This window comes from Schistocerca cancellata, chromosome 7, assembly GCF_023864275.1.
Source record: "Schistocerca cancellata isolate TAMUIC-IGC-003103 chromosome 7, iqSchCanc2.1, whole genome shotgun sequence".
Lineage (NCBI taxonomy): Eukaryota > Metazoa > Arthropoda > Insecta > Orthoptera > Acrididae > Schistocerca > Schistocerca cancellata.
Genome location: NC_064632.1, coordinates 332013100 through 332032332, shown reverse-complemented (window position 1 = coordinate 332032332; position 19233 = coordinate 332013100). Strand labels below are relative to the sequence as shown.

Genomic DNA, 19233 nt, shown 5'->3' with positions numbered 1-19233 from the left:
GTACTACACTGTACAGTAATTGGATCTTTTTATTCCACAGTACCATATTACAGTACTTATGACAATGCAGAATTAACATAGTCCTTTGCAGTAACGTTTCCTGTGATACTACCAGTGCATGAAAAACGAAGAGTTTACATCGCCTGCTCAAAATAGCGAACATTGGCATTCATACACAGGATCACTCTGTGGATGAAGGACGCCCTACATCATGGTTCAAATGGCCCTGAGTACTATGCGACTTAACTTCTTAGGTCATCAGTCGCCTAGAACTTAGAACTAATTAAACCTACCTAACATAAGGACATCACACTCATCCATGCCCGAGGCAGGATTCGAACCTGCGACCGTAGCGGTCGCTCGGCTCCAGACTGTAGCGCCTAGAACCGCACGGCCACTCCGGCCGGCCCTACATCATGCTCCTATTTCCTCTGTGATGGTTGTACTAGGATCAATAATGTGTTGCTGCATGTCCTCTGGTGTCGTTGAAGCATTTTGGTAGGCAGCATCCTTGACTGTTCCCCACAGAAAAAAATCCAACCATGTAAGGTCCGGAGACAGGGAAGGCCAATTAACTGGGCCATCACATCGAATCCACCTACCAGGGAATTTCGTTCCAGAATTCGTCGTGCTCGTAAGGCATTGTGTGCAGAGCATCCATCATGCCGCTACCACATGATCATTCTCTGATTCCGAGGTACGGCGTCCTAGAGAACAGGAAGAGTGTGTCTTAAAAATCTGGTATGTTGTCTGCTATTTTGGTTGCCATCTACAAGGAATGGTCCGATAATAGTTCTCCAGTAATTCCGCACCAAACATTGACGTTCCATGGACGTTGATGCTCTGTTAGAGCTATGGTGGATTGTTGATGGACCAACAATGCATATTTCTCATGCTGAGAATTCCTTTGTTGGAGAATGACGCGTCGTCAGTAAAAAGAACATCTATGGAGAAATTAGGATTAGTCAGAAGTTTTTTCTGCTGCAGCTGACAAAACTGAACCCTATTGTTGAAGTCATTTACATGAAGTTCTTGGTGTAAATGAACGTCCTAACGATTGAATTTATGACGTTGCAGAATGTTTTCGATACACCAACTTCATGTTGAATTCGTTGTGTGCTGACTTGAGGATTCACAGCTACGGCAGCGAGCACAACGACCTCAGCAGCTTCGTCTGCTCGTGTTCTAATACAATTTAGAGGTCTTGCTTTTAAACTTCCGGTTTTATATAGACTACAAATGAGACTATCAAACATCCAGGGAGAAGGCGATCACTTGTCAGGAAATCGTCTGCTGTACAGTAGCTGTGTCGGAACAGAATTTCGCCCGCCTACAGCCAATTACAGTACAGCTATGTACAGTAGAATACAAGGTAGACATAATAACATAATAAGTATAATGTTCTCTAACAGCACCGAACATAAAAATGCAAGTTACTAAATTACTTCCTGTCAACGAACTTTCTCTATAGATCAGCGGCATTTCTGCTTATCGTCATGCTTGTGTATCATACACCTTTACACAACAAAAACTGTATTGACATTGTGTACTACCGCCACGGAGTTATTACGTCGTATACTTTTGATCGCTTGCACATCGATGTCTTATTGGCAAGGATAGTACAGTGTGATACATTTTTAATGGTTCTTGGAGAGGATAACTGTATTCATGAATAGAATGTACATGATTCCATTTAAGAAATTTAACCTCTACCCCGTGCCTCCTACATCAGTCGGGATACATAAAACGTATACTCTCAGCAAGAACTACCCAATGATGTTAATAAACATTGGTAGAAACAATTTCTCATTTAACAGAACCGTTTAAGATATACACGTAAATAAAAAGAAAGCGTTACAAGTGGACGTGATGGGGCACTAACTGTTATTGACGGGAAAGTCACTTTTTAAAAATACTGTATGTATAGATTTCGATACCTGGGAGACAGAACAGATGAACGTGACAGGTACGCTCTAGGCTCAGATTCAAGGACAAGGTCAAAAGGGCGTTTATAAGAAGAATTACCAGCTAATATTCAAGAATGGAAAATCGTGTCTTGCTCTGAGTGTATTATAACTAGCCCGGATTTTACAATAGGCGCAAAGAATCAAAATGTACGTGCCAGACATGTGGATGTACACGTAATCAGTTCCCTCTTAACTTAAACACGTTAGGTTACAATTCACTCCTCGTTCATACGATAATGACTCTGCTACTGTGAACCGTATGTATTACATTGCACTCAGATTTTATCATTATACAATGACGGTAACAGGAGACGGGACATTAATCACATTTTCCTATTCGCATAGGAAAAATCACCGCCACGTTTGGTGCCTGGAAAATATGGAAGTAACAGCAATATAAACAGCAATGCATGCTAGCCGCTTTAGGGCTACCATCGTTTCAACAGTTGAAAAGGTTGCCTTTTTTCTGCTCTATAGATTTTCGCTACTGTTGGTATAACTGTGCTTGTAGAGTATCCCCCATGTTATTCAATTGTACGTTGATCGAGCATTAAAGTCAACCGAAGAGAATTTTGCAAAGGAAATTAAAATTCAGGTAGAAAAAATAGAATCTTTGATGATTGCCTATGACATTGTCATTCTTTCAGGGACGGCAAATGACTTGAAAGAGTAGTTAGAAAGGTATGGATGATGTATTGAAGATGTTTTAAGATGAACATCGAGTAAAGCAAGCGTAATCGAATGAGTTCAAATTATATCACGAGATGCTGAAGGAATTAGATTAGAGAATAAGATACTCAAAGTAGTAAGATGAATTTTATTATTTGGGAAACGAAATAAATGTCAGTGACCAAAGCAGACAGGAAATAAAGTGCAGACCGGCAATAGCTAGTAAAATATTCCTGAAAAAGAGGAATTTCTTAACATCAGAAATAAATTTAATTAACAGGAAATTTTTTGCGTAGAGGTACCTGTCTGGAGTTTGCCGTTTGTGCGGAATTGAAATGTGGACGATAAACAGTTTAGACAGAAGAGAACAGAAACTTTTGAAATGTGGGGCTACAGTAGAATGTTGAAGATCAGATAGGTAGATCATATAACTAATAAGGTGGTTTTAAACGGAACTGGGATAAAGAAATTTGTGGCACAACTTGACTAACAGAAGCGATCTGTTGAAATGCACCAAGAAATTATAAATTTGGTAATGGAAAAATAAGTGTTTGTGGAGGAGGGGGTAAAAATTGTAGAGCCAGACGCGGTTTGAAGACAGTCGGAGGGTTAAAATCGGTGTAAGCTGCAGCTGTAATGCAGAGATGAAGAAGTTTGCACAGGATACACTAGCTTGGAGAGCTGCATCAAATCAGTCTTTGGACTAAAGACAACAACAACAACAAAGGAGATAAATTTCTGGAATGAGTTTGCAATATTTATGAACTTTTGCAAATATACTCGACATTTTATTATATACAAGATTACAGCAACGTCAGTGGATTCTAAAACGCGTTGTTCAGTTCCTGGTACTGCCATTGTTTTAGACACACCCTATATATTTTGGGATTTCTTCTCCGCTTGTTGTGCAGAGTACTATTGTTTTTTACGTTCCACATTGATTCCTGCAATTATTTCAGACAGTGTTGCTTGTCTGTTAGTACTGGCAGCTCCATGCAGACGCTGCAGCTCTCCGTCGTTAGTGAGGGCCGTCAGCCACTGCGTTGTCCTCGGTGAGAGGTAATGCCTGAAATGTGATATTCTCGGCAATCTCTTGACACTATGGATCTCGGAATATTGAATTCCCTAACGGTTTCCGAAGTGAAATGTCCCTTGCGTATAGCTCCAACTACCATTCCACGTTCAAAGCCTGTTAATTCGCGTCGTGCGGCAGTAATTACGTCGGAAACCTATTCACATCAATCATCTGAATACAAATCAAAGCTCCACCAAAGCGCTGCCCTTTTGCGACTTGTGTACCCGATAGCACCACCATCTGTGTATGTGCGTATTGCTAACCCATGACTTTTGTCATCTCGGTGTATGCCGGAACTAAGTGATATCGAATGAGGGCAGGTTGTTGGTGCTCGTATGGTGGGAGCTTTCGTAACCAGTGTAGACGAAGTGTTTGTGTTTTAAGAGGAAATGTATCGAAGCTTTTGCCGCCTACAGGGAAAGCGAAAAAACATACACCAAGTCACAACGCTGGCGAAAATGTGTTTTGAGTGATCATGACAGACGGTCATTGAAGAGGATTGTGACGAAAAATAAGAGGACAACTACAGCAAAAGTCATTGCAGAACTGAGTGTTGCACTCACAGAATCTATCAGCAACAAAACAACACAAAGGGATCTGCGTCAGTAAGAAATTTCAGGGTGAGCTGCAACTACAATATCACACGTCAGTGATGAAAATGTCCATAACAGGTGTCATCAATAGTGGGGCTCAGGAGCAATAGAGAAAGTCTTGTTTCACAATGTTTCCAACATGTGGTCGAATTTACGTCTCAAAAGTGAAACATGGCGGGTGTTCGGCGAAGATCTGGACATCTATATCGCGGTATTCCATGGGCCCCAAGGATATCTGCAAGGCCACGTTGCTGCCAAGCATTATGTGGCCATTTTGACAACTCAGATCCATCCATTGGTGCAATGTTTGTTTCCCAATGGTGATACCGTGTTCTAAGACCACAGCGTCTCTGTTCACACATTTCGCATCGTCCAGGACTGGTTTTGTGAAAATGAGAATGTGTTGTCGCATCTCCCCTGGCTCCCACATTCACCAAGTCTCAATATGTTTGAGACTTCGTGATCTACTTTGAAAAGAAAACTGCGTGATCGCTTTCCAGCTCCATCATAGTTACCTGAAATTGCCACGATTTTGCGGAACCTGTATTTATCCACTGGCAACGGCCTTGCCGCAGTGGATACACCGGTTCCCGTGAGATCACCGAAGTTAAGCGCTGTCGGACGTGGCCGGCACTTGGATGGGTGACCAACCGGGCCGCCATGCGCTGTTGCCATTTTCGGGGTGCACTCAGCCTCGTGAATCCAATCGAGGAGCTACTCGACTGAACAGTAGCGGCTGCGGTCATGAATACCATCTTACGACCGGGAAGCGGTGTGCTGACCCCACGCCCCTCCTATCCGCATCCTCCACCGAGGATGACACGGCGATCGGATGGTTCCGGTTGGCCACTCGTGGCCTGAAGACGGAGTGTATTTATCCATTCGGAGACGATTGGAAACTGTTTTTAATGCCAACAGTTTTCCTACACCGTATTATAATATAATGCGACGAGTTTTTGGTGTCATATTTTTGTCTACCTCCTCCTGTATATACTACAGCACCCAAGAATAAGTCCACCCTCCACTATTGTCTCAGAGCGATAACTATAACTCTGAGATAAAGGTTAACCCAATAGTCAAACTTTTTCTTTTTAATTATAGTGTGCGATGGAAATCTGTTATTATTATTATTATTATTATTAGGCACAATTGGACCCTATCGGATCACGCAAAGATGTTGTATTTTAAACCTTCGAAGATTTCAAGCAGTTCTCATATTTTTTCGTGGATGCTTTTTCTTTCTTCAGTCCACTTTGTCCTTGGTCTGGTCGCGACGTCATTCTCTGGCAGTACTTTCCATTCGCTAGTTTTTTGGGTGTATAAGTTTCTGCTGGAAATGTCTGAAGGACTTTTTTTATATGTGTCTTATCTAAATACTTTTTGATCTACATACTTTTTTTTAATTCACATTAAATGTGTCATAATATGTTTTGTGAAGGGTGACTGGAGTCAGTTAATTGTGGTTTAAAACAGATATATTTTGTGGACATAAAATAAGTATAATGCATTCTGTTTACATTCCTGCAGTTAACACACTCAGGTCATTTATTCATTATTAACTGCTAGTGATAATATTAGCTAGTGTCTTCAATAGCTGAATGCAAATCTTTCGACTGGACACCACTCTGGCAACTTGCATATCCCTAACCTACCACAGTTATCCAACCGGTGAAAGGCGACATACATGTCAATGTGGAACCCGAACCACGTGCCATTCCTGGCGACTCCTCACATCGATGAGCTGTGAGAGTAGCACGAAAGGCAGACTGAAAGTTCCCGTGTCCAGCAGGGATTCAGGCGAGATTCCTAGGGAGAACTGATATACGTAATTAATGTAAATTACCTTTCCAACACAAGACTTAACTGAATCCTTGTATACGCAGATCGGTGCCCAATATATGGTATATCTTTCTGGGTGGCCGTTGTGTGGTAACTAACGTACGCTATAGCGTACGGAGATAGCGCAACGCGTAAAAACGATAGTACGAACAGGGTTTTGTTGAAAGGTACGTAATGGACTCTCTTGCACCTTCCCTAGTTATGGACGATGCAAATACTGATACATAATATCCAACTAATTTCTCGTAGGAGACTTGCCCGTGACCAAATATAGGCTTTATCAATGCACCTACCTATTTTAGATTTGATAATGAAAAGTTCATCAAGATAGGGCAAATTGTTTTAAATTTACATATGTTATTGAAGCGATCTCATATGGTAATTTGTAGTATTATAGGCCAAGATCGCTTCACGTGAAACAGATTGTTTCATGATCAGTTTCGAGAGCAACTATCTGTCCTCTTCAGAATCTGGGCGATCTGAAATTCTGAAGACGACAGCTAGTTACTGTCGAAACTGTTCATGAAACAAATAGAGCGAACGTAGACATCGGCGTGCGCTCACTTCAGTCTGTTGCCACCACCTCTACTTCGCATTCACGTTCGTTGATCCTCAACTACACTGCAAAGCAGTTTGTTACCACATCCAAGATTTCAGCGAGGAGTGGCACTTTCACACTTTGACCGAGGTTTTTCTATTGATGGGACGCCATCTCAAAAACTCTAAAATCGCGGACAGCGCCAATCGTAGAACTGGATGTTGTGATTGTCGCTTTAATAGCATGATGTAATCTTTGCTAGTAACACTGATCACAATGGGCTCGCATTCGGTGGTACGACCATTCTGATTCAGGATTTCCGTGATTTCGCTAAGTCGATCCAGGAATATCCCGAAACGGTTCCTTTGAAAGCGCACGGCCGATTTCCGTCACCATCTTTAAAACAAGCCGTGCTATTGTTGCGTCTTTAGTGACCTCGTTGTCGACGGGACGATAAACCTTTCTTCCTTTCATTCTCTAAAAAGGATGCAGGGGTCCCCAGATCACTGCGACAATATACCGAGAATTGGTTTTTTTACTTTTCACTTTTTTCTCTTTTTTAGCGAGCTGCGCTTGGCGGTGTTTACAATCCCCTGGAGATTTGTTTGCGCGGGAGTGAGTCACGGAGCGCGCTGCCGAGGCACGCCGGAGCCCTGCAGGGCGGCAGTTCTGCGGGCAACCGGTGGCGGCGCGCGCGTCACGGCGCGGCGGGCGCCGCTGCCCGGGCCGCGCTCGGCAGGCGGCCAGTTCTTTGTGTGAGTCGGTGGCGCGAGCACCGTCCGTGGAGCTCCCCGTGCCGCGCGCCGCATAGCGAGAGACTCAACCGAGCCAGGCCCCAGGAGGCCGCGAGTGCAGCCAGCGAGCCGCCCAGCTTTCGCGTCGCATACTACCCTCTCTGTGCGTGTGCGCGCCGCGTGCCACCGACCGGCGGCGACGCGGCCGAGTGCGTGCGCCACCGTACTGGAGACGCCAGCGCAGCAGCGTGTGCAGCACTTGTCGCTGAAGGTGACCTTGACGCCGGAACGCTGGATCTGACTTCGGCAGCCAGGATTAACCCCGTGCCGTCGGTTGCCGGTAAGACACCACGCACACTCGAGCACACAAAAACACACACTCCATGACCCTATGCTGGAGCCACCTCTTGCAGGATCTCAGCGCCCGCGAAAGTGGCCCGACGGGCCCCACCGCTGCCAGCTTGGCGATTTCTCCTGTATAAGGCCTGCAGCTTTCTACGGCCACGTCACGTTACGCTGGCTGTGTGCGGTCGCGCCGCTGCTGCCTGCGCAACTGGAGCGAAACGGTAGCTGTCGCAGGGGAAATGATACCTCATCTTACACGCCCCCGTCATTGTACCCCGCAACGGAACACGAATACGTCAGCGACAGCGCAGAGTCACAGTCCAACACAGTCTACTTCCAATACTATGCATTTTCCCACCAGGCTCCGTCAGTGGACAACAACACACCATCCATCAAAGGGAAGATGCCTAAAAGATACGGGTTTGAGTTCTCGTAGCCGGTGTCAACATTGGCGAATCCAACGAGAGGGCATGAGAAGGGGTGGGCAGCTGCCCCCCCCCCCCCCCCCAAAAAAAAGAAAAAAATCTTCGCAAACCGAAGTCGAATCATACCGCTCTACAAGGACGGCATCAATTCAGTTTCAGCATGAAGAATAACAGAACATGACTGCTACCTAGTGTACACAGAACCGTTCGTCATGAATTCTCAATATTGTGTCACCATTCACCTATAATCCACATAATGGGTACCCTTGTGGCTGTCAACCCAAAAGGAATACAAAGCGTTGTTCGACGCGCTTAGGTTTCGCCCTCACCGCTCACCATTCATTCCAAATGCTGGAGTCAGATGGCCGAACATTTTCCAACAGCGACTGCTTCGGAATTCCCCCAGCGGAAGACCAGGGAGTCCCGAAGGAAATACAAGTAGTGGGATTCATATATTGAGTATTGAACGCTAGAAATCACAGTCAAAGAAACCAAAAACTACATACTTCGACAGCAGTTATAAAAAAAAAAAAAAAGACTGAGCAATATGGGACTTAACTTCTGAGGTTATCAGTTCCCTAGAACTGAGAACTACTTAAACCTAACTAATCCAAGGACATCACACACATTCATGCCCGAGGCGGGATTTCAGTAGTTAGCCTGTGGAGCATTCTTAAGGGGAGAAGCACGTCCTTCTTCCAGTATTTTCCATTCTCCTTCGTCAGCCGCTTTCTTCGAAACACCATGCAAAATGGCCTGTACACTTGCAGGTAGATCCGCAGCTCTGTTCAGTACTAAGCTAAAGACCATCTTGTCTAGGAAAACTATTCAGTTTCAGTTCATTTGTATGCTTGCCCATTTACATTGCTTCCTTCCTCCTTAACTTGCTTTTGCTATCCTCAGATTGCCGATTTATTCTACTGCGAGCCCTATTTTCATTAACGAATGTTGCCCAAACAATTTGGAGGTGGAGCACATTAAACTTTGTGGGAAACATTCGAGAAAGCTTATTTTGGTCCTTGTGTGTACGATTACCTGTCTCGATATTACCTTCATTCCACTGCACACGCGATAAATCTTGCGCATTGCTGCCAGCTCTTCGAGCGGTGTTTATCGTCCCTGACGCCGTCACTCTTGTTACGTGATGTGTGGCTCTTTCGACACTCAACGACGCGCCTGACTGCATCGTGTTTGCCTTTTCTTGTAGCGTGGCTGCAGTATCTGCATTGATAGCCCGCCGACGTTAACAGCGATTGCGTAAACGCCTCCGTTCGCTCTGTCGGCAGTTAATCGTGCCCTGGAGCAACTGGGTCTCCCCCTCCCCCTGTCCCCTCCTCCGACCGACTCACTCCATTTCCCTTCCCCTCCTCGAGCGCTGGATTGACCTTAGCTGCCCTTCGCCTTCCAGATGTCTCGGGCCACACGCTAGCATTTCTTGGCGCTTGCTCGATAGCAAATGACCCGGGAACATGAAAATCAAGTGCATTGTGGTAAATTATTTGAAACTTTTATCCCGTAAACAACGCCCATTTTCTTATTTGCCCTTGACAATTTACAAACACAAAACCATGTCGAGGTGATGCAACTTCATTCGGCTAGTGTATGGAGGTGTCCTTTGAAGCGTACGAAGTAAACTTTTCCTGTGTCAGAGGTTTCTTCATAATTTCCACGAGCCAGCGCGCATTTTAGGAAGTGCCTGCTGCAATAGAACACGAAAATCAAAAGTTATTAACAGTCTTTTAAAGGTACGTTCTTAAGGGTTACGTCCTCCGCAACGGCTCACCTGTGTATATCAAAGGTAACCGGACACGTATTAGCGGACGTTAATGTGGTGTGTGGCGACCCTTCGCATATATGACAGCGTGAATTGTGGGGATGATTTGAACGAGGCGTCTGAATGGCACCCCATTCTTCCTCAAGAAACGAACCAAGAGGAAGTAGTGATTCTGGGCTCTGTGGTCTCATCCCATAGATATTCCATTGGACTGTGGTCGGGATTGTAGGTACGCCAGTAAATGTCAGGAATGTTATGTGCTGTAACCGCTGCGTTGCGGATGCTGCTTTCTAACAAGACGCAGTGTCATTACAGTCATCGTCTCCGACTATTCCTCTATTGTATGCAGTACATAATTCTATATAATGTCGTCAGATACTTCCGGATTTAGCGTTTTATTAAGGACAATAACGCATGTATATCCTGACCACGAAAAACGCTCTCATACCGCAACACCACATCCCTGTACTCCACGGTTGGCACTGCACACGTTGACAGGTAACGTCATCCAGGCACTCGCCAAACCCAAACCCATCTTTCGGATATCACAGGGCGTAGTGTGACTCACTATTCCAAATCACTCATTTCCAGTCATCCACCGTCCAGTGGCATCGCTCTTTACACCAGCTTAACGATGACTTGATGACTACAGACATTGTGGCTTACGAAGAGCTCCTCGACCATATACCCCATTTTTTTATATCTCTACGCACAGTTATTGTGCTAGCTGGACTCCTGGTAGCACTTTCAAACTCTCATGTGATTCCTTCCGCCGATTTCATGCGGTTGTTTACGACCACCATCCGCAATGTTTGACGGTTCCTGTCCGTCAGTACAAGAGGACTGCCTAGCCTGGGTCTAGCTGTGGTTGTTTCTTCGTGTTTTCGTTTCACTGTCACATAACCAACAACCGACATGGCAGCTTAAGATGGCTCGAAATGTCCCTGGTGGATTTGTTACGTTCGAAGTCACTGAGCTGCCCTGATCGATCCATTGTGCTACTACTGCTTCTGTAGTGCTAACACAATACTCACCACCATTTTTGATACTTCAGACCTTCAGTTTACTGATGTACTAATCCAATTAATGTAATTAAATCTTATTAATTCCGTTCCTAATGCCTCTTTATGCAACTTTCACTCAGTTTTTAGACTATTTTTCTGAGGATGTAGCTGTTCTTTGCCATGAACAACTTCTTTTAAATACTCCTTATATCTTTAAATGCCACTTTGTCAACTGATGAAGGAGCAAAGCGTCAGAAACCTGTCGTGATAAGTAACTAGTAAAATTTACTATTTGGCTCCGCATTGTTTTCTTATTTATTGTTTAAATACTACGAAGGAATCTTGTAAACATGTTTTGGTGTAAAAAACTAGGACAGAATTTTCAGTACGCGTAACAGTTGTATTTATGTTCCATGAAGGCGAAATACATCAGAGCCTGTGGAAGAGCTGTATTAAATTGGTGTCTGAAATGCACAACCGTGAGTTAATACAGAAAACAAGCAGCGCCTTGAATTTTGCTCAGAGTGAGGGGCAGCTTGTTGCAGAGGCGGAAACCAGCACTGGAGGAGTTTGAATATGTTTTTTTTGTGGAGTGTTCCAGTTATGGTGAAACGATGGTACTTGATCTCAGGTTTAGCGTACCGGAGTGCATACGCACTGAGTAAACTGATGAAGTAGACTGCCTGTATTGGTGAAGTAACTAATCTGACCGCAACCATCCTAACTGGGCGCTTGAGCTACTTCGTGGTCAAATAGATGGATGTTGCAGGTATAAAGGACACAAGCAGCCTTGGTTCGTTCTAAGTGCCTAGAATTTTCACTTCTTGTGTCGTGTGGGATTACATGGAAGCAGTGGAGGTTCCGCATATGGAATAGCTTCAAGCAGTGACCCAATTCAACCCAGCACAAGAATTAGAAACATGAGGCTATATTGTCGTTACTTTATACGTAAGGCATGAACGTTTTAAAAATTAAAATTTATCCACGTTGTTTGCATGATCACATTTTGTCTCACATTCCGCGAAAATACATTCCAAAATTTCTGAAGGGTATAGAGACAAACTGAAGGGTTTCATCACGTGGCGACAGTATGTTACCACCGCCAGTGTTCGACGTGATCTTGCATTAACTAGTCACAGACGGTATCACAGGCAGTGGAGGAGATATAAAGCATGTTGTAATGCGGAAACAGAACGATCTATCTGATTTCCAAAAGAGAATAATCGATGACTTTCGGGCCAAGGTTGGAAGTATTTCGAAGCGGCTAAGTTTGGAAACTGTTCATGGGCCCCGTGGTTAAAGTATATCGTGCATGGCCCCGTGGTTAAAGTATATCGTGCATGGCAAAACGGCGCCGAGGCTACTGTGGTCGTCCAGATGAACCAAGGAGCTATCAACAGTGGCTCCTTAACGACATTTCAGCGGTGGTGTCCACTGATTAGCGGCAGGTGACCTTTTCAGATGAATGTCATTTTATGTTCCGAAATGTCTGAAAGCAAACACCCTTGGAAAACAGTCGAAAGTGTCCAGGCCAGAGGAGGGCCAGAAGAATGTTTTCGTGGCATTCGTTGGGTGATATGGTCATTCTGGAAAGCACGCTGGATCAGCACAAGTATCCATCTATCCTTGGGGATCGCGTCTGCACTACAAGTTTGTTTTTCCCTTGTACGATGGCATCTAGCTGCTGTACAATGCGCCAGCCGGGGTGGTCGATCGGTTCTAGGCGCTACAGTCTGGAACCGCGCGACCGCTACGGTCGCAGGTTCGAATCCTGCCTCGGGATGTGTGTGATGCCCTTAGGTTAGTTAGATTTAAGTAGCTCGCATTGCTCATGTGTGGTTCGAGTAGCATCAGACAGTGTTTTCCCAAGACCACAAAACTCCAGGGATTTAAGCCCAATCTGGAATTGTGGGACCATCTGAATCTAGAAGTTAACGCCATAGATCCTCAACCGAGAAGCCTAGTGTAGCCTAGCTAGCCTGGCACTAAAGTCAGCATGGCTCCACATCACTGCCGGTACCTTCCAAAACCTCATTGACTCTCGTACTGCACGTCTTACAGCAGTCTGCGCTGCAAAAAGTTATTAGTCTTTCAACATGTCACCTTAATGTGACCCGACAGTGTAATACTATTATCGCGCTACAAGATGTGAACAATCAGAGGGGCGAGGGCCACGTTAAAGAGTAAAGCGTGCATGCACAACGCGAGTGGCGAAATCCTCAAGTCAAACATTATCCTGTTCATTGTTAGCCTGGTGAGTGAGCCAGCCATTGTGGATGGCAACGTACAAGCTATTGCCATTTCTCCAGTTACGGGGATATTATAGACACCTGAAGCTTCAAAATAGTAGGTGGCGTGGCTGTTGAGCCTAAGTAACAAGAGCCCCAGAACTAGCACAGGAATGGCCCTCTGGGCGTTCCGGTCCCGTTTGCGAGCCACGCACACAGCAGACCAGATTTCTCACGCGTGGCTTGTAGGCAGTGAGAGACTGCGCCACCCCTACCCCGCCGTCTGTACTTGGCATTCGCGGTAGGTCGCAACAACCGCTAACCCGCGGATGCTCTCAACAGGTCTCCCACGGGCTGATTCAGGACGTACACTTTCCATCTGTGCATACGGCGCTGCTGTGAGCGTGCGGCTCTGGTACTCGAGGAAGCTCCGCATAACTCAGCCACTACATCTTCAAGAGTATTTAACGTCACACTGTCCACATGGATAGCTTCTGTCCCGCCGGCCAGCTAGTCTCGTTCGTGCGGGCCGCTTTTACTTTGCCCAGCACAGGGTTGCACAGCCGTCACTCTGGTAAGACACTGACTGCCACCTGACTCATTCCACATAGTAATTTGCATAGTGCCGCGACTAATTATGCTAGCAGTGACAACTTTTTATCGCCAGCCCGCCCCTTTCAAAACTTTTAGGGACCGCTCACTATAAAATATTTTTCTTTTTTCTTTTTAGATGCAGCCAATTTTTAAAACATGCCTCTGTATAGCAGTTTTCACCAAACAGCAATTTGTGTTAAATAAATGGGGAACGTCTGTGTTACCTTTCGCTCGCCGTAGTAATCAATATTCACTGAAGAGTAAAATTTTTACTAGGAGCGATGAATGTGCCTATGATCTTTCAACGTTGTGAGTACATTTTAGACATTTCTTTATTAATTTTAAAATACCCACAAAATGTGGAGACACTGTACTTCGCTTTTTACATGTGGGTTGCACCTGATGAAGCGGTTTCAGGCCGCGAAACCGGTTGTGTTTTAAATAACAACAATTTTACCAGCTATTTGCCGAATTTTTCGTAATATCATGCGTTTCAACAGCTGCGGATGCTCGGAATATAAAATAGTTTGTGATCCTTACTTTGCGACCCACTGTGAAGTGCTTACCTACCACCTTACCACGTATTAACGTTTCTTCTCATTGGAGAGCGGGAAGAAGTACTGCTTGAATGCCGATGCGTACGCAGTAAATTATAGTCTGTCGTTAAATTGAAGAGTGAGCAGTCTTCTGGCGGAGGAAGAAGCCTGCGCTGAAGAAGTCATCTGTGCCCTACAGAGTGAGTAAGAATCAGTTTGTCGTCCAGCAGTGCAATGCAGCGAAAGGGATTTACGTAGGGTGTGAGTTTCTTGCATTTCTTATATCTTGTCCATCTTACCTGCATACATAAATTGAAGTTTATTGGTCGTGGCCGTCTGTACATGCAGGCTAGTGTCTGGAACTGTTGCAGTGGTTTGATCCGGTTCGACAAACAGATACTCTTATTCACAAAGAAGGTTTTGTATATAATTTGTAAATATTTCTTACAAATTGATATGACTTCGGCGTCATATTTTGAAACGCGTATGTCTACATCATTGAGAGGTCATTGCTAGTTTAAAGGGCAGAGTTAAAAAGGGATCCAGCTGAGATTCGAAAGACCTTCGGAGTTGATGAGGATAGTTTAAACACATTAATCCACAACCATCCACGTCAGTGTTCTCGAGAATTGGTAAAAGTGATTAGCTGATCATTCCACCATCGTGTGACATTTGCATGCAGTGGGGAAGGTTCAAGAATCGTATGTTTGGATATCGCGTGCTTTAAGCCAAAATCGCAAAAACCAGAATCAGCGGTGGCCCATATGTGCCACTCTGCTTGCTCATCATCAACTGGCTTGTGAACAACACCGACCACTCCGATCCTGTATAGTTACTGGCAACGAGAAATGGTGTCTTTATAAGGAAAAGAAAGGAATGGTTGAGCCGAAACAAAGCAGCAACTCCCAGTACAAAGACCTGCGCGCATCCTCAAAAGATAATGTTATGCATCTGGTGGAACACTGACGGTGTGATGTACTACGAGTTGCTTCCCCGAGATGTAACCATGACTGCTGACATTTATTGTCAACAACTGAAACATCTTACAGGCGCAGTGCAAGAACAAAGAGCAGGAAGACTTTGCGAATCGATGCTACTCCACGATAACGCCCGTACGCATTATGCTAGACACAAAAAGCACTATACAGGAGTTAGATTGGAAAGTTATTCCGCACCCAGCTTGTTCACCTGATGTTGCCCCCTCAGATTTTCGCGTCGTCCGCTTTCTGTGGAAAAACATTCAAGGAACTTCCGTTCCGGGCCGGCCGCGGTGGTCTAGCGGTTATGGCGCTGCAGTCCGGAACCGCGGGACTGCTACGGTCGCAGGTTCGAATCCTGCCTCGGGCATGGGTGTGTGTGATGTTCTTAGGTTAGTTAGGTTTAAATAGTTCTAAGTTCTAGGGGACTTATGACCTAAGATGTTGAGTCCCATAGTGCTCAGAGCCATTTTCTCCCGTTCCGGAAAAATGCTCTCCTAAAGTGGTTCGACGATTTCTACAGTCGCGGAATCGGTAAGTTACCCCAGCGTTGGCAGACTGTTGTTAATGTTGAAGGAGGATATATTATCGATGACTGAAGCCTCTGTTATGTGTACCTGTTGTGTTTATTAAACTTACGGGCGCTACGAACACTTTGCAGCAACCCAATACAACTGAGCTGAATTGTTTGCGGCAAGGCCGCAGCTCGTGGTGGTGCGGTAGCGTTCTCGCTTCCCACGCCCGGGTTCCCGGGTTCGATTCCCGGCGGGGTCAGGGATTTTCTCTGCCTCGTGATGGCTGGGTGTTGTGTGATGTCCTTAGGTTAGTTAGGTTTAAGTAGTTCTAAGTTCTAGGGGACTGATAACCATAGATGTTAAGTCCCATAGTGCTCAGAGCCATTTGCACCATTTTGTTTGCGGCATGGCACAGTGACACCACTGCAGTGACGCCACCGAAAACCAGGTGTTCACACAGGGAATAGCGTGCCACTGCAGTTCCAGGTTCAGTGTCGTTACATCAGTTGTGTGTGTGTGCGTGTGTGTGTGTGTGTGTGTGTGTGTGTGTGTGTGTGTGTGTGTGCGCGCGCGCGGCATTATTGTGTACAACACTTAAGACGTGTATCCGAGAAAGGCCACTTCCCTACCACAATCGCCGCTTGCTCTGCAGTTTACAGACAAACTATAACCTCAGTTGCGCCAGGCCCTACTTCACTCTCGAACTTTAGGTAGCTGGGAAAATAGCCAGAGTAGTAGGTGAAGTGGCGCAGCGGGAATATGGCAGCGCGCCAGAGTGGGCCGCGTGGCGGCTGCAGAGAAGAGGACGCGGGTTTGGGAGGCGGAGCGCAGCGAAGGCGGCGGCGGCGTCCGGACGAGGTCAGGACAATGCCCCCGGCCTCGGCCGCGGCAGGCGGCGGACGCCCCACCGCACCGGGGAGGTCGACAAACTGGACGGCCAGGCGCGAACCGCTAATTGTGAGCGCCCCACACCGGGCCAGCCACTGGTTTCCCTGCCCGTGGGTCTAGTGTAACACCCTACACGTGTTGGGGCCCGGCAAGACAACGTCAGTCATGCTCGCTAAAATACTGACACCAGTACTCTGCACATGAATGGCCTGACTGAGGAAACATCAGTTCCCGACGCTAGGAAGGAAAGCAAATAGCGAAATTTTACTTAGCGCGCCTATACAGTGTAATAGAAAAAACATGTTAATGTCTAGGAATTAGAGGGTGCCAGGTTACGTAGAGCAACCAGCTCTGGCAGCAACAATGCCTATACACCAAGTGGAACAAACCAGAAGACCGCGTGGCAATCGGATTTTAGTCATCATCATCATCATCATCATTTAAGACTGATTATGCCTTTCAGCGTTCAGTCTGGAGCATAGCCCCCCCTTATACAGTTCCTCCATGATCCCCTATTCAGTGCTAACATTGATGCCTCTTCTGATGTTAAACCTATTACTTCAAAATCATTCTTAACCGAATCCAGGTACCTTCTCCTCGGTCTGCCTCGACTCCTCCTACCCTCTACTGCTGAATCCATGAGTCTCTTGGGTAACCTTGCTTCTCCCATGCGTGTAACATGGCCCCACCATCTAAGCCTGTTCGCCCTGACTGCTACATCTATAGAGTTCATTCCCAGTTTTTCTTTGATTTCCTCATTGTGGACACCCCCCTGCCATTGTTCCCATCTACTACTACCTGCAATCATCCCAGCTACTTTCATATCCGTAACCTCAACCTTGTTGATAAGGTAACCTGAATCCACCCAGCTTTCGCTCCCATGCAACAAAGTTGGTCGAAAGATTGAACGGTGCACAGATAACTTAGTCTTGGTACTGACTTCCTTCTTGCAGAAGAGAGTAGATCGTAGCTGAGCGCTCACTGCATTAGCTTTGCTACACCTCGCTTCCAGTTCTTTCACTATGTTGCCATCGTGTGAGAATATGCATCCTAAGTACTTGAGACCGTCCACCTGTTCTAACTTTGTTCCTCCTATTTGGCACTCAATCCGTTTATATTTCTTTCCAACTGACATTACTTTCGTTTTGGAGATGCTAATCTTCATACCATAGTCCTTACATTTCTGATCTAGCTCTGAAATATTACTTTGCAAACTTTCAATCGAATCTGCCATCACAACTAAGTCATCCGCATATGCAAGACTGCTTATTTTGTGTTCACATATCTTAATCTCACCCAGCCAGTCTATTGTTTTCAACATATGATCCATAAAAAATATGAACAACAGTGGAGACAGGTTGCAGCCTTGTCTTACCCCTGAAACTACTCTGAACCATAAACTCAATTTACCGTCAACTCTAACTGCTGCTTGAGTATCCATGTAAAGACATTTAATTGCTTGCAAAAGTTTGCCTCGTATTCCATAATCTTGTAGAACAGACAATAACTTCCTCCTAGGAACCCGGTCATATGCCTTTTCTAGATCTATAAAGCATAGATACAATTCCCTGTTCCACTCATAACACTTCTCCATTATTTGCCGTAAGCTAAAGATCTGGTCCTGACAACCTCTAAGAGGCCTAAACCCACACTGATTTTCATCCAATTGGTCCTCAACTAATACTCGCACTTTCCTTTCAACAATACCTGAGAAGATTTTACCCACAACGCTGATTAAAGAGATACCTCTGTAGTTGTTACAAACTTTTCTGTTTCCATGTTTAAAGATTGGTGTGATTACTGCTTTTGTCCAGTCTGATGGAACCTGTCCCGACTCCCAGGCCATTTCAATTATCCTGTGTAGCCATTTAAGACCTGACATTCCACTGTATTTGATGAGTTCCGACTTAATTTCATCCACCCCAGCCGCTTTATTGCACTGCAATCTATTGACCATTTTTTCCACTTCCTCAAATGTGATCCTATTTCCATCATCATTCCTATCCCATTCTACCTCGAAATCTGAAACATTACTGATCGCATTTTCACCTACATTGAGCAACTCTTCAAAATATTCCCTCCATCTGCCCAAGGCATCCACAGGATTCACCAGCAGTATTCCTGACCTGTCCGAAATACTTGTCATTTCCTTCTTACCTCCCTTTCGAAGACTGCTAATTACACTCCAGAATGGTTTTCCAGCAGCTTGACCCATAGTCTCCAACCTGTTTCCAAAGTCTTCCCACGATTTCTTCTTGGATGCTGCAATTATCTGTTTGGCTTTGTTTCTTTCTTCAACATAACTTTCTCTGTCTACCTGGGTTCTGGTATGTAGCCATTTTTGATACGCCTCCTTTTTCCTTTTACAGGCTGCCTTGACTGTATCATTCCACGAAGCTGTTTGCTTCTTCCTACTTTTACACACTACTGTTCCAAGACATTCTTTAGCAACTTCTAGTACTGTGTCCCTGTACCTTGTCCATTCCTTTTCCAATGACTGTAATTGGCTACATTCAACTAACTGGTACCTTT

The 19233-nt window shown here is 45.3% G+C and overlaps 1 protein-coding gene and 1 pseudogene across 1 annotated transcript in view; both read left to right on the top strand.

Annotated features, from left to right (window-relative positions):
* The window catches only part of LOC126092757 (uncharacterized), a 124225-nt gene that overhangs the window by 21773 nt on the left and 83219 nt on the right, over nt 1-19233 (top strand). The window contains exon 2 of the mRNA XM_049908483.1: nt 7245-7755. Within this exon, the coding sequence (XP_049764440.1) occupies nt 7245-7755 (511 nt within the window). The remainder of the gene's footprint in view (nt 1-7244; nt 7756-19233) is intronic.
* LOC126093027 (5S ribosomal RNA) lies at nt 4861-4978 on the top strand (annotated as a pseudogene).